Below are 15,964 nucleotides of genomic sequence, written 5' to 3'. Positions count from 1 at the left end.
CAGTCACCCTCAAAAGCATCATCCCTCTTTAGAGGCACCCGACTTCTGTCCCGAATCACCAAATCTATCTGGTTTTTGGCGTTGTTGCGTCTGCGTTTCCTTGCTTTCCGTTGACTCCCCCCACTTTGCGTTCTTTCTATAGTTCAGGCAACGAGGCAAGACCAAGCAAGGTTGGCATCTCTCAGATTCCATCCAAGTTGTCTTGACTTTTTCCCTCGGATCCGTAACGCAGACTACCAATACGAGCAATCTTTTCCTCCCAGGGACCATCTACATACAATTCATCGTCTAGCACACCTCACCCGGGTCTCTCGCTACTCAACCATCTTTCTTAGAAGAAGATTGCGAACTTTACTTTCCCGACACCACAGCGGTTCATGATTAGCAAAGCCTGCATACGAGAACCTGATATAAGGCACGATGGCGTCCACAAGCTCTCGCAGAAAGCCTCGACAGAGACGGCCACCTGCTAATTCTGATATCACGAATTTGAATTCCCAGCACCTCACTAGTATCATGTCAGAGAAACCCTGTCTTGGCGATTTTTCAAAGATATTTTCTCTTTTGAATCATCATCAGAACCCCGCCTCCCCTACGGATAACGATAGTCCGTGTACTCAGCAACCTGTGCCCAGTCAGAGCATCTCTCCAAGCTCACGCCTTCTGTACATCCCAGACTCCGTTGTCAGAGACATCATGGGTGGGAAGGTTCCCAAGCTTAAGAGCAAGGTTGCCGGCCAGAACGCTACTAACGCCACTTCTCCCCTACTCTCCCCCCCACTGTCTGCAACTTCAAGCGACTCAGACTCGGTCTCGTCGCGTGGGGATTTCGATCCGGTCGACATGGAGTTGGATCTGAACGGGGGTGCTGGTTTGTCAGACGTCACCACGCCGCCCGCCACACCTCGTCTCAAGGCCACTTCTGTGTCTGCTGGAGATTTTCTCTTCGAAAGGCACACCGCACACAGGCTTCCCGTCTCTTTCGAGGAGTCTTTTTCGAACCGCCTTGCGCATCAGTTCAAGGCGCACGACCAACGATTCGAACAAATGTGTGCCAAGCTCGACAACAAAGTGTCTCACGACAGAGTGTACATCTTTGTCGACGGCTCCAACATCAGCACCAGCTTCTACCAGGACCTCAAGAAGAAGTTTGGAATGCGCCACAATGAGCCGCTCCCCGGTTGCCTTGACATCGTCAGACTGCATGAGATATTGCAGCGAGAGAGGCATGTCATGGCCTCCCACATCGTTGGCTCTAAGGCTCCCGGCAAGACTGAGGCTCAGTACTTCTTTGATGCCGAGGAGATCGGCTACCAGAAGACCATTCTTCCTCGAATCCCCAAAGATGGCAAGAAGCTGTTCTCGAACACGTCTGATTCTGACGACATATATTCGAGACGCCGTGAGCCCATGCAGGAGCATCAGGTTGATGAAAACCTTCAGCACCTGATGATCAACTGCGCCGTCGACAACATTAACAACAAAGGTGTCATCATTCTCGTCACTGGGGACGGCAACTCGAATGAGTCAGGTACTTCTGACGGCTTCCCCGCTCACGTTGTACGTTGCCTATCGTTGGGTTGGGCTGTTGAAGTGTACTCTTTCAAGTCGGCGTGCTCCGAGGTCTGGACCCAGCCGGAGCTTCTCAGCAACAAAGAGTGGGCTGGCCGCGTCTCGGTCCACTATCTGGACAGCTATTTGCACGACTTATGCAAGCCTTCTTTCGAGAAGCAACTGTCGGAGGTTGCTGCAAAGCATGCCACTCGGGCCTCTTGTCGCCCTACACCCATGACTCTGAAGCGGATGACGCCGATCGCTGAGGATAAGGTCACCTCCCCTCATTTTCACGCCGCTCACCTTGACAACGACTGGAGGACTCCTTCCCCCAAAAAGGCAAAGTTCACCGGTCCAGCGATGTCGGTGACTGCTACCAAGTCGCACACCACGTCCGATTACCAAACGCTTTTGCAGACTGCCAGCACCTTTGGCGCCAGCAAGACCACCTTTGCCTCCACAAACGGTTTTGTGGGCGGTTGCTTCGGCTCGTTCCAACAGCACTCAGCCATCTCTGGTGCCAAGGTGTAATCAAACTACAACCCATGGCAACCGTGTGCTCGCCGAAAGGTGCACCGGGATCGCCCTCTTTCGAATAGGTAGCCCGTCGACGTCGTGCGTCGATGGGATTTGGGACATGCACTTGGTAGCCTGCTAGACATTGGTATGTCATGCAGGAATGGGATATGAATCGGGAACGCAAGCTGCGAAGCGGCCCGACTTCGCTGGCTTTTGCCTTCTCTTTCTCGACTCGAGAATCTACCGGCCGGCGTCACAAGGGAGGGGGCATGAAATAAGGCCCTCGTGCACTTTGACACTGCCGATGATTACTTACTTGGATGACAGGCAAACAGCAATAACCGCTATACCAACAACAAGCACATTTTCATTTCGAGTTCTTGGCTATGCTTCTTATTACGGCATACGCATCCACGGACAATCTCAGCTTTCTGGGTTATGTCTGTGTGCCTTTTTTTTTATTAGCATTTGGGTTTTCTGCGTTATCTGAGAGATTTTGCGAGTCCGTTCCGTCTCTCTTCCTGGTTCTCTTTCTTTTCTGGTTCATGTTTAGCATTGTTTGGCATGGCTCTCTTCTTTATTTACTTGCCGCATCAGCGTTGTTTGTTTCCTTTCATCGGAACAATGTTCATGACAACAAGCCTTGGTTACGAATCGGGACGTTTGATATGGTTAGGGAAAAGAGATACCCCCCTTCCTCATTTGGTAGCCTCATGATTTTGTTCTTAGACGGCAATTAGGCAAAGGGTGTACATACATGGTATCTGGACAGGAGAGATGCAACAGCACGGATTGTGGCGTCCCAGGGAATCATCGAGGGATAGGATAAGCCGAGAAGCATAAAATGTCCGGCAAAGGTCCTCGGAATACCGAAGGCTGAATCGAGGTATTTCATGTTTCAGTGCTCAGCTCACAGAAATACAACAATACAAAACCGACTTGGCGACATCACAGCCTCGGTCACACAAACTTACTGTCCCATCTATCTCATGAGTGAACTTTTACTTTCCACATCGCCATCACAAATGTCCAGCGCCCAGCCACAAGTAGGCACGATTTCATTCAGTTACGTCGTGCACACTCATAGCCACCAAAGCAGGCTACGTAGGTGTTTGATCCTACATCGCCAGCATCGAAGTCGCAGGCTCCTTCGCGCAAAACGAACTTACACCTCGACCGAGACTGTTATTGAGTGGGCAACGAATATTCCTTAGCACACACCTTGCGCGGCACCATTCGCGGAATGATAGGAAACAAGAAAGGTAAACCCAACCTCCACCGCCGCTCCCATAATCGCCGGCCGTTCAAAAAATACTTTGCCGATGTTTATTTTTCTAGTCACGCTTCCTCACTCGGGTAAACCAGATCATGTCGCGCCGCCGTGAGGTGCCTGCAAGCGAAAAGGGGAAAAAAGGAGACGGATGGCAAATGAGCACCTGCGAGACCATCACATGTACATCCCAGAGAAAATCTTGACCTGCGGGCAAGAAGAAGGCAAAGTAGTTTACGCCCAGAATGGCGTCTCAACATTGCTATCGAAAATGCGTAGCAGAATATAGCGTGGCAACAAAATGGACACATCCCACTTCTCGCGGCTTCCCGGCTTACATAAACTAGCGCCCCGTGTGCGTTGAATATTGTGAATCCAACGGCTTAAATTTGCAATAATAACATCCGTAAAGCTGCCAAATATTTCAATCTTTCCTACCGGCGCCGGCTTGAGGCATCTCTTGGGTATACCGAGCCATCACCTAGAAAGAATCGTGAAACGATAGAATTGTGGTATCTCGAAGGGGAGGGAAGGCGATCAAAATCATTAGTTGTTTGGCTGTAAAAGGTTGTAGTTTGTTCGAGCGTTATCCAGGACCGGTGACTCCCTCCTCACGTATCGAAGTCATGCCACCTTTGCTGCCGCCTTCAAGCAGCGGTTTGCTCGGTGGAGGCATGGTATTGTGGCCCTTGGATACACTTGTAGCAGGCGTCGCGTTGCCTGAGGATCCGTCACTAGGCCGAGCCGGTGTGCTGCTACTGGCTTTTACCTCGTTCTGCAGCTGGGAAGAATGATTCGGGGAGTTCGACTTCTTGCTCAGCGCGTCCGCATTCGTGTTTGCGCCTCCTCTAGAGGAATTGCGTGGGGACACGCGTCCAACCTATTCCTCATTAATATCGTGGCCCTCCGGTCGTGAGTCTGCCACTGATGGCTCGGCGCTTCTCACCTGCTTCGCCCAGCGTAGACCACAGCTGTTGCACAAGTCTCGTTGGCCGCTCGGGCCGCGTCGCCACTCAGGGGTATTGCGGGTGTGACAGTTGGCACAGTCGCGAACGACGTTGCCTACACCCTTCCTCCGCTTCCTCTTCTTCTTGTTGGAGAGCAGGCCGCCAAGCTCTTCTGCAAGGATTCTGTTCACCTTTTCCATTTGACGTAGCTCGAACTGCCAGCTGGAGCACTTTGTGGTCCTCAGCTCATCAAAGATATTGTCGTCTGCGGCTAGAGCAGCATCTTGATTGCCTGGAACGGTGTTGCCACCAGACGTAGATATTGGACCGGTCTTTTGCAAGTCTGTTGTCTGCATAGCTTGTGCTTGAGACGACGACTTGACGCTTCCTGGCGGTGTTGCTGCTGGTGCGATAGCCCTTGACGATGCTTTCAACAGCTTGGTTTGAGCCAACAAAAATGTCGGCTTCTGCCCCAATGATGCATCTCCGGGGTACAGGGTTGTATGTGCCTGGAGAACCTGGCCTCTGTTGTTATGAACCTCGTGTTTGCAGGTAACGATCTTACCCCTTCTGGCCTTTTCGATAGCACGGCCGAACTCGGCACGGCTCTCACGACGCATGAGCTCTTGCATGCTTGTGCCCACCAAATCGCTTGGGTGCTTGTCGAGTAGAGATCGAATGTTGGAGGACACAAACAAGAACATGCCGGATACGGAAATTTTTGTCCACAGCTCACTGTCGCCAATGCCGCCATGAGCCTCTAACTCTCGCCGGCTGAGAGCGAACACCGGTCGCTTCCTTCCGACCAGGATAATACACTTCCTGCCCTTGCCGTGCTCAAAGAAGAGCGAGCCATGGCTTTCAAACCATGTGTAGCCGCTCTGTTTTCTTCTGATCCGGAAGACGATATTGACGGTGTTGCCGGCAGTTGCGTCCTTCAGCTCGCGGGTTACGGGGACTATGTCAGAGGGATGACAGATAGTCGACAACGCATTGCCGACCAACTCTGCGCCGTCATACTCCAGAACCTTCTTGCAAGAGGGCGACAAATACATGAAGAGCCCCTTCAAGGAAAGGACATGAACCACATCATCTGTATTCTCCAGTAACATCTTGTCCCAGGATTGCTTATGCCAGTCGGACACTACACCCTTGGGATTGAATTGTTGGAGAAGGGTCGACACGTCGTCGATTCCCAGTGTTTGTCCGTTCTCTGGCTCGACATGATTCGCTGTGGGTGGCGTCCAAATATACTGGCCAATGTCGCTGTGCTTATAGTTGACCTTGACACCGCCATTTTCTTGCCCCTGGGCAATAGCATCGGGGCACTCGACCAGATCGATCTGAAAGCCGACGAAGAATCGTACCTCGTTTGGGTCATCCCACGGAATCGGAATCATGGTAAGGAGGTTGAGGAAAGGCTTGCCACCCTTGCGGTAGTTGATCAAGCTCTGCTGGACCTCTCGACCCTCTGCGATTTTCTTCTTCAGGTTGTAGACGGAAGCATCGTCAACAAATTCTCTCTTCGAACCAGCCTCGACCTTGCCGTTGGGAGACTGGAGGAAGCGGCAATTTTGACCGACAATTTCATGACGGCTGTAACCCGTCAAGTTCTGGAAGTTGTCGGATACGTAAATGATAGGGCAGTCGTTGAGTGAGACATCGCATACAACAAAGGCGCAAGACATGTCGACGGCGCCGAGGTGAATTTCGGGGTTTTTTCTCGTCGCGACATACCATAATGCTCGCAGCATATCGAAGCCGCTCTTGGAGTAGACGTTCTTTTCCTTGCTTTCCGCGCGGGGGGTTTCGGGTCCCGCGGCTGGCGTAGTAGACGCGGTGGGAGGCGCAGCAGCAATTTGGCTTGTTGCCATGGATGAAGATCTGTGATTAGGTGACTGTGAAGAATTATTGGTCGAATTCGACATTTCCCTAGATATAGAAGACGGCGTCTGTGTCGGCCCAGTTCCAGTTGATCCAAAGTTCACAGCATGAGAATTTGACCGAGCATTGGTGTTGCCGTTGTCATCCTTGTCCGGCTGCGTTTGATATTGCTGGTTCATGTTCATAAGGTCGTCGTCGGTAGTAGCCATCTCTAGCGGCGTCTCGAGAGCGCTCTGAGGCGCCGTTACCGGAGTATCAACCCCCGCCATATCCATTGACATGTCATTCGAACTAGTGTTGAGGGGGCTTGGAAAGTTGTTCGCCATCGAAGTCTGGCCGTACATGCCCATGCTGGTAGTCGTCGGCATTGAGGGAACCTGCATAGCAAAGGAGTTGGGCGGCATCATCGAATTCATCATGTCAGGCGAGAAAGTGGTGAAGGCATTTGTTGGAGACATCTGGAGTGATTCGGTACCTGGGTAACCGTCCATCGCGCCAGGTATTGAAATATTGCCGGGTGCGTTGTTGCCCATGCCTACTGTGTTGCCCGACATGCCGCTGTCCAAAGCTGTGTCCATGCCGCTGCTCATCTGCCCAGCGATGTTGGCGAACTCGCCGTTCATGGCCGGGTTCTGGAAGGGGTAGTTGACGAGTTGACTATCACTGGCGCCGAACTCCATCATTGACATGCGTCGATCAGGGCCTCCGTTCTGGCCGGGCTGATTCTGGGATATGAAGGGTTGGTGTGACTGATGTATACTGCGACGGCGTTGAAGTTCGTGGTGATTGGAATTGATGATATCGTCCAGGGAATCGCCTCCGCCCATCATGTTCATGTCATGACCATGGCCATGTCCGTGGCCCTGGCTGATCTGCTGAAATCCATGGCTTCCGGGTTGGCCCTGCTGCTGCATCGGATGCTGCTGTGAATGTCGCGACATCTGTCGCTGCAGCTCCTGGGGAGTGAGCTGTGCGTAGTAGGCCTCCATGGCGAGTGCATCTGTGTTTGCCGCCCCCAAGATGGATATCGGAGAGTGCTGATTATCTCGCAGCTTCGGTGTGGGTCTTAAGATCGTGAGTCGTCAAGGCTTCGCGGGTGATTTCAGCCTCCGCCTTGTACTTTTCTCTCCCGAGGCGCCGGCTCAAATGGTGCCACCTGTGCATGCGGTCGGGGAGGCGTAACGGCGTCAGCAGGGCAGCTTCGTCGAAACGAGAGGCTGGAGAATGGGATTACGGATGACGAGGGCGAGGTCGGAACGAACGAGGTAGTCGGGGAGGGAGAGAAAACGCAATCTCCTGGCGAAAGACGTCGTTCACATGGGTCGTGGCTGAGGTTTCGAGGGCCGACGATGGCAACAATAATGCGGTGCAGCAAATTCTGGCCGGTCGGAGTGGAAAATTGAATGGAAGCAGCGGGTGTGGGTGTGGATGTTTCGTTGGCGCGGTCAATGATCGGGGCCTAGAGGTTTCGGAGGCCGTCGGTGGTGGAAAGTCGTGGAGAATCTAGGATAGGATGCTGCGGGGAGAGGAAGGAGATGGAGTTGTTGGCAGCAGTGGTGGTGTTGGTGGTGGTGGTTGTGGTCGTAAAGGAGGGGGATTTGGTTTGGGGGCGGCACGAAAGTCGAGGGGCCGCCCATGGTAATACCACACACGGGAGGTACCTAGGTAGGTAGCGGCGAGGTGTCCCTGGTTTGCAGGTTTGGATGCTGTTGCCGCTGGTGGTGGCCTTGCCTTTCAGGGCAGCCTTGGAAGTACCGCAGTACTCGGTCCCGTCAGCGCTGCGTGGTCCACGCCCACCGGGGGATTGGAGGCCGGGAAAGCCACAGAGACAGAGAGAGACCTTGGGGTTTAGGAGAGGTTCCCGGTCAACTTCGAGTGAAGAGCGAGTGAGGAGCGAGTGAGGAGGAGGAGCTTGGGGCGCAAGGCCGTAAGAAGACAAGGAACGTCTGATGTCTGTCTACGGATACCTACCTCACCTAGCCTAGCCCTTCGGCACCGGGCATTGATTTTTTTTTTTTTTTTTTTTTTTTTTTTTTTTTTTTTTTTTTTTTTTTAAAACGGGCNTTTTTTTTTTTTTTTTTTTTTTTTTTTTTTTTTTTGACTTTTATTTATATTGAACACGGGCTCTGGTTCGTTCGTTGCTGCAGGTAATAAACGGACATTGGATCAGGCACCGTCGACTGCGGGCGGCATTAGATGTTGTGTTGGAGCCCAAGTCTTGTTCTCTACTGAGGTGTGATGAGCACTGGATTGCAGCCCGGCCGCGACGCCTTTGAGGGTGCAATCGTCCGGTCGAGTCACATCCATCGGCGCTGCAAGACATGGCATGGCATAGCACGGCATGGCAACAGGGAAGCACGATGTACGATAGCCATATCGTGGAGCCGAGCAAGGAGACTTTGACCCGGTGCGGAATGTCGACGACTTGCGATATCAACGCCCTTGGTTTACTCTACAGTGCCTCACGGCAAGGTGTAGCTGGCGAGATGGTATCCGTAAGTTGTGCTGGCTGGCTGGCTGGCTGGCTACACTGCTTCGGAGTGGGCCATCCATGGGCGGTCCGAGACCCCCACTTCGCCTGCCCAAATCCAGCACCAGTACGGCAACATGCGTGAGGAATCAACGGCCCCCGAATAGGTGTGTCCCGCAAGACATGGCCTGAGTCTCTGAACTGCCCGCGCTACCTTACCTTGCCCTAGGTACGCTGCGCTGTGAGGTAGCCTGTGCCTTGGGCTTATTATTAGGTGTCTTTCAAAGAACGGGCAAGCGGAGCTAGCATTTCCCAAACCTTGGAAATGGCTCTCCCATTGCCACCGAGGCGACACATAACTAGCCGAAACCGCTGAGAGTAGGGGCTCCCCTACAACTCCCACGGATACTCTGGCTTAGCTAATAAAGAAGGGCAGTACACTTTGGCACGCCAGAAAATCCATTTCGTCATACAACTAGGCCTTCCAAACTTCAGACCTTGGCCGTACAGCACACCACCAACGCACCAAACCAAACCAAGGGCGCACTACAAACAATGCCGCACAGCAAGAAACATCCAGCCCCGGCTGGCCGGCGACAGAGAACCGTTGGTCCCATCCTTCCCACCGCGCTTGGTGCTGTGAGGCGTAAGGTTCCTGAGGTACGGTAGGTAAGGTGAGGTAGGTATCGTAGTAAACCTCCTCCCAGCCCCCCCAGGAGGGCAACGCATACGTAGATAGTAGATATCGGTTGTCCCAGCTAAACATGACCGTGAGTTACCCCCAGCACCCACCACCTAACTACCTGGCGTCCCATCTGCCTTTCCCGTCTGTCGCATTCTGCACTACCCAGATCCGTACCCGTACCGATATCAACATTCCCCCGTTTTCCCATCCCACACTCGCGATCTGCCCGTCCGCGAGTTGCCGGACTGATCGCTGACTACCTGACTCGCAGCAGCCTCCCGGCAGCCTTCTCGTCTCAGCCGCCTTCCAATGCCTCGTTTCTCCTCACCCCTCCCCCTGCCGTCCCCAGCCTTAGCAACCCACCCAGTTGGCCCAGTCCTCACTTAGACTCCAAATCCTATGAACAGCCATGTGTAGACCTGACCATTAGGGATTTACGACAGCCACACATATCACGCGACAAAGAGGACTGCGCTGTGGTGTGTGTACGTGTGATTGTGAGTGTAAGTAAATGTGTGTGTGTGTGTGTGTGTGTGTGTGTGTGTGCCCTGCGCCTATTCCCATGCGCCAGCCAACTAGCCCTCTCTCGCCATGTGACGAGCCGAATAAGGCTCCGGAAGAAGCAAGGATCAACAAACCCATCATCCGCTAGTTGTGATGTCTACTAGATTGATTTCCTGCCCGACCTACACCGTCTCTTGTCATCGAGATGTGCCTCTGCAACGTACGAAAGGCAATGCCACGAACCGTCCAGCTGTCAGTCATGTGCAAGGACGATGTGCAACCCCTTCCCCTCCCTTGCACAATTCCTCAACTCAACCGCGAGCCAAACGGAATGGCAGAAACGCCCAGCGGGAGCTTCCTGCACCTTTGCATTTTTATTTTTTACGTTCTTTTCTTTTTGGTTGGTTCGCCGTCTCTGAAACGCTTGTGATGAGAGAAGCCCTGCTAGCAGCAGCTCTCGGGAGGTGCGCCACCCCTTAGGCGTACCAAACGGACGTGCATCGATAGCACCCGAGCTGCCTTACCATCCCTTTGCCTGAAGAGAAAAAAGACCCAGCTATCCGGGCATGCCCACGAGGTGCCATTGCTTGGAGGCACTAGGAGAAGAGACGAGAGGGAAGGCCCTGAAATGGGTAGGTCGGTCCCCCCCCGGGCGCGGCTGAACCCCTGGAGCTATGCTATGCGGCCATCGCGATGAGATAGATGGGTCCGCGCGAGCTCGATGGTGTCTCTTGTGCGACTAGCTACCAGTTATCGACGTGCCTGCCATCGTTACACCAGATCCCCATCTTCGAAATCCCATCCCCGTGATCGATGCAAGGTCGCGTCACACCAAGCACAAATCCTCCCCTTCCCCCCGTCCCGTAGACATAATAGTGCAACGGGCTTGCGCTTCTCCAAAGTCCCCTCCCTCGAAGGCCCCGAGGGCGGTCGGACCTGTCAGTGTCAGACCAGACAGCTGGGCTACACCGTGCCCTATCGGAAAGAAAGAACCAAGGAAAAGGATTTGACACGAAATGAGAAAAAAGGGAAGGGGGAAGGGGAAGGGGGGGCGGAAAAAAAGAGAAAGGAAAAAAAAGGTAAGAGATTCGGCGGGTGGCTGTATCCATAGTTGCTGTGTTGGCTTGACTGAGCGCGCCTGTGTGCAACCGTGACTACAGTGTGCGGTTGAGACTGAGACGTCAATACCCCACACCCTCCTCCCCTGCAGCAGATAACATGGCAATTCAATTTGCCCATCTTTTTGCAAGTCAGGTTTCCCGCCTCCTTGTTCCCAGATGTCTCCAGCCAGCCAATCAATCACTCTTCATCTTGCCCATACAAGCCCACAAAATAAGACAGAACATCCGGTGAACTCAGACAGGAAGCAAGTGACTATCAAAATCTTATTCGAAGCCAAAGATGTCATTGTCCCTTATTTCGCGTCGATGGATAGCCGGGTGAATGAATGGTGGCTCGTCTGCAGTCGGTCCGGCATCAAGAGCATCTCAGCCGTATGGCTGACCAGGCTCATCATTCCTCACCTAGTGGCAATGCAGGACGAATCCGACATCACTGAGCATTTCCTGCCACCTCGTCGGCGTGATGTTTTAGACCAGAATTCTACCAGCTGCCGCCACTTCGGGGGCCCCATTCCCGACTTTGGCAGCGTCGGGTGGCAGCTTCATCACAGTACTGTTTCCTCGAAGCCGCGTTTCACGTCAAACATAGTAGCATGACCGGACCCGATGTTGCTGCTCCCTTCCGCGCACACAATCAGATTGGCATATTCGCGGTGCTTCATCATATCGGCTTGAATTTCTATCTGCAAAACAACCTCTCCTTTATATCATCGTATCGGCGTCACAGTGCGCCACCATCGGGCGGCGGCGAAAAAACGAAGGAACGGCCCAGACCGGCCTTCTTCCGCACACATGTTCATCCTCCAAGAATATCTCGGCTCTTGACGCCTCTTTCTTCCATGCTAGTTTTGTGTGGCTCGACATATTCAAAGTCCAAAACGGTTGCTGCGGAGAGGGTCTTTTCTTCGTGCCTGTGGTATCATCTCAACATCCATCTAGTACAACAACCCCCAACTCCATTTTCCACGGAATGCTGAGCCTCGTGTGTGCTACTTCAACTGTAGTCAAGCCACTAGAAGATCTACGAGAAGTAGGCCGTAATCGTACGTTGGGCTTCGGGTGAGAACTGCTGGAGCAAGGGTGCGGGATTCACGCCCGCCGCGGAGAGGAGCGCCTTGATAGCCGTGACAACGCGGCTGGCGGTTTGCCCCTGGAGGGTGTCTGCCTCCAATGCCTGAGCGGTGAAGACGAAAACCTTACCGGCCTGGCCCATGACCGCGGGATGTTGCCTAAAAGTGATTGTGTTAGCGAATGCCCAAATTGCTTCATATATATTCATCACTTACTGGTCAATGAGCTCAGCCAAGTAGGCATAAGCATACGGCGCCGCTTCTTCATCGTTGGTGACTGGCAGAGTCTCGATCCACTGAGTCACGATGCCATTGGGATCCTGGACAGAACTAGCGTTGTAGTGTAGAATTTTGGCGATAGCGGCACAAGCGTTTTCCGTGGCGTACACGTTGTCTTCGCTGCGCGCGTCGGGAACTTGCGTGACTTGGAAGAGGAAAGGCATGGCGCCGCCCAGAAATTGAGCCCAGGGAGCACCGCCACGGTGAGCAGCCACACCAATACCATACGCAGCGGCCTGGCGGATAGCCGGTGATGAGTCCCTGCAGCCGTCAACAAGAGGTTGAGTGATGTAGTTGGCGTAGCGCTGGCTTTCGGGCCCGCAGTATTCCAAAACGTCGTCCATAATGCAAAGACCCCACTGGCGCTGCGTCGGGTCATCTGACTTGAGGAAGCCTTCGTAGGTGCTGATCAGACGCTCCCAGGCAGGGAGGAAGGCGGATCCGTGGTTCTTGAAGATAGCGTGGAAAGCCTTGTTCATGTCTGAAAGGAGCGTCTGGTCATCCTCAATGGCCAATAGAACATCCTCAGCTTCATCTTCTGCGTCCTCAGCAGTCGCACCCTCCTTGTCTTCAGCGCGCTGAGCGACACGGTCCTTATAATCCTCAATGGCGGAGTGAACAGAGTCAATGAACCGAGAGAGGTGATCGGTTGTAAGACAGCCCTTGCCAACTACCTCGACTGACTCGTAGAAGCACTGGTACATTTCGGCCAGAGTATCGATAGCAGGCTCGGCGGTCAACACCTCCAGAAGCTTGTCGACGGTGGCAGCCCACAGTCCGCTGAGTTCTGGGGAAGGACTTCCGTACGTCTTCTTGTAAGAGCTGAGGAGCTGGGGTACCAACTTGGCAGAGATGAACCTGACCGGATCGTGAAAGAAGAAAGCCAGGCCTGGCAGAGCGATCTTCTCCATGATCTGTGCGACGTAGGGGGCAAAGCTGCCCTCGAGTACCTGGGCGTAGACGACCAAGAGCTCAATAGCCATATTCTTGTCTTCCATAGTGCTAGTACGGATGCCGATCATCTTGCCTTTGAGTGGAACAAGCTCCCATCCATCCTCTTGTTGGATCTGCTCGACCTGGTCATCGTCGTCCAGAAGCTGGATGTCGGCCTTCGCACTGGCCAACTCAAGAAGAGGAGGCATAACGTTGGGCAGGAAGGGCAGGAACTCTTGTCCAAGAACTCTGCACATGCGACCCCAGCAGTGCATCAGGTACTGAGCTTGCGGATCATCAGAGTCCGTAATGTTAGCCTGAATGTTCGCGAGCAGGTGAACCAGGGTCATGGCATCCTGGCCGAGTCTCTCCTTGCCAACAGCCAGAGCGATCAAGGTAGCACACTCCATAGCCTTGGCGCGAAGAAGACGGAATTCCTTCTCGTTCTCCGTCTGCAGAACATTCACCAACAGGGGCATGAGCGTGTCGTAATACTTGGAGAAAGCGGCCTCCGCGGCATCAGCAATGGTCGCAATGGTCGACAAAGCCTGCTCCTGGACGTATCGCTTCTCATTCTGCAGGAGCTGGAAGAGATGAGAGAGCAGCTCATCCAAGTAGGGCTCCAGGATGGACTTCTCGGCCTCCTCACAGAAGTTGACCAGAGCCGCAGCAGCATGAGACTTAACGCGGGCCTCGGGGGAGTCGAGGACGGGGATGATTGCCTTGAGAACGCGGTCGTAGTAGTCCGTTTGCATCTTCGGCGCGAAGTCCGTGCTCATTTGACCCAAGGCATTGCATCCAGCCCAGCGCACGCGGGGATGGGGATCCTTGAGCGCAGGAACAACAAGATCGAGGACTTGGCTAAGCTCCCCGATCATGAGCTCTCTACAGCCCTCAGAGATGGCGGAAATCGCCATAAGGGCCGCATGCCTATCTCTCCAAGCCATAGAGGTCATCATTCTAGGAAGCCAGTTAAAGGTCGGGGCGAGGATTGTCTGTCCGCCAAGCTTGTTGGCCAGTCGGTCCATGCATTGCTCTCCAGCAACGTGGTTTTGGTCGCTCTCCTCTTGGTCAAGCTAGAATTCGTTAATAGTTAAGCGCAAAGCCTGGGAAGTAGGAGCAGCTCACATCATCAGACGCCAGCCATTCAGCAGCGTCGTCATCATCTTCGCCCAGGTCGGTCATCAAGCTCAGGCACTGAGTGATCATGTCGTTCGTGTATGTGGGGTCCTTGCGACACAGAGATGGCGCGTAATCGGCGAAAGTCGCCATCAACTCCAGGGCGTTCTGGCGGCAAAGATTGTCGAGGTCCTTATCCTGAATAACAGAGACGGCGAACTGTACCAAGTTATGGAACAGAGGCTTGAACATCTTCGGCGCAGTCTCGGCCATATCGATGAGGGCGACGAGGGCGCCGCTGAGGTCTTCAGAGTCATGGCTGTCCTTGATCGGAGGCAGGATGTTGAGGACGTCGGGGATGAGAGGGTAAAACTTGGGCTGTGCCTTCTTGCCCAGGTTTCTGAAGAAGGCGGCAAAGGCCTCCATGGCAGCCAGGCGTACCTTTTCCACTGTCAATTCATGTTCTGCATGGTGGGCGTCAGGGTCCTTCATACCTGAACAGATTCATCCTTGAAGCCCTTCTGGAAGGCTCCGATAACGTTGTCCTCGTGTTGCTTTTCGATAACACCGGGTGTGGTTGAGAAGACGCGAAACGCAGTTTCGCGCTTCTCGGCGTCGGGAGCTATGCTAAGCTGGAAGAGACCTCCAAGGAGTTCGGGCCAGGAATCGTCTGCCATGATGTTAGGCCCAAGTTCAATCCCAAGCGCGGGGCTTCTCGCGGGCGTCTGAGGTGAGTAGAGTGTGAGGTGAGGGACGTACTGTTCTCGGTGTATTGCCTCGCTACCTCAGCGACAGCATCGCTGATTTTATTTCGTACGGCACGTTGGAAGTCTCCTCCCAAACTCTCGAGAAGCTTCTGGCGGATGACGGCAGCCTGGTCCTTGGACAAGGACAAGAACATATCGACAAGCTCGCCGCGCTCATTTTTGCGGCTCTTGGAGGCGATTCTTCGGAAAATAACGGCAGCGAAAGAACGTGTCTGTTGTGGTGGTGAAATTAGCCAGAAGTCGCGTCGCGAGGGGCAGAAGAGGGGCAGGGGTGGAGAGAGTGTGAGGGGAGCCCAGATGCGAGAAGGAAAACATACCGAAGTATCAGCACCGATTTGAATCTGCTCAGCCAGGCCCATCAACAAAACCTCGGGACGGGTGGTAGTCCAGTTGTTTTGCAGATGCTCCTCCGCTTGCGTACGGACAGAGTTCTCAGGGCTCTGCAGAGCTTGCAGGAGCTGTCCTAGCTCCTGGTGGACGTCTGGCGGCAACATGGACATGATTGCGACCGGTGGCAGTGGTAAATGCTATCGAGTCGAAGAAGTTTTTCGAGACTGAAAATGACCAGCCCCAAGACCAAGACAGTCGGGGCGGTGGAAGGTGGACAGAACCGCGCGAAGGGCGATGTGGAGAGGCTCGGAGGGATAAGAGTTGGCGTGTGTTTGGCTCTGGAGGGGGGTGCGTCTCTCGCTCGCTCTGGCTCGGTGGTTATTTTTTATTTTATTTTTTTTATTTTTTTTAAACCTTGTCTTTTGGCGGTTATCTCTTTTGAGAGCGCCAAAGTAAGCGAGCGCGCGTCGGAAGGCGGAATAGAAGGAGGAGGACAGTAAATTTGCGGGTAA

General features: G+C 53.6%; 3 protein-coding genes across 3 annotated transcripts; 1 reads left to right on the top strand and 2 right to left on the bottom strand.

The window, feature by feature from the left end:
• Nucleotides 1–696: 696 nt before the first annotated feature.
• Nucleotides 697–2,085, top strand: GCG54_00010150 (uncharacterized protein; the record flags this gene model as incomplete). The annotated part of the gene is made up of 1 exon (XM_045410081.1): nt 697–2,085. The coding sequence occupies one exon, from the start codon at nt 697–699 to the stop codon at nt 2,083–2,085; it is 1,389 nt and encodes a 462-aa protein (XP_045260248.1).
• A 1,844-nt stretch (nt 2,086–3,929) lies between these two features.
• GCG54_00010149 (White collar 1 protein) lies at nt 3,930–7,163 on the bottom strand (the record flags this gene model as incomplete). Its single annotated transcript, XM_045410080.1, has 2 exons — nt 3,930–4,223; nt 4,290–7,163. The coding sequence occupies 2 exons, from the start codon at nt 7,161–7,163 to the stop codon at nt 3,930–3,932; spliced, it is 3,168 nt and encodes a 1,055-aa protein (XP_045260247.1).
• Nucleotides 7,164–11,975: 4,812 nt separating this feature from the next.
• On the bottom strand, nt 11,976–15,622 carry GCG54_00010148 (Importin subunit beta-3; the record flags this gene model as incomplete). Its single annotated transcript, XM_045410079.1, has 6 exons — nt 11,976–12,183; nt 12,241–14,312; nt 14,365–14,796; nt 14,850–15,113; nt 15,173–15,334; nt 15,440–15,622. The coding sequence occupies 6 exons, from the start codon at nt 15,620–15,622 to the stop codon at nt 11,976–11,978; spliced, it is 3,321 nt and encodes a 1,106-aa protein (XP_045260246.1).
• Nucleotides 15,623–15,964: the final 342 nt, after the last annotated feature.

The sequence above is a fragment of the Colletotrichum gloeosporioides genome, assembly GCF_011800055.1.
Source record: "Colletotrichum gloeosporioides strain Lc1 chromosome Unknown consensus_70, whole genome shotgun sequence".
In the NCBI taxonomy this organism is placed as follows: domain Eukaryota; kingdom Fungi; phylum Ascomycota; class Sordariomycetes; order Glomerellales; family Glomerellaceae; genus Colletotrichum; species Colletotrichum gloeosporioides.
This window is presented reverse-complemented; position numbering and strand designations above follow the sequence as displayed.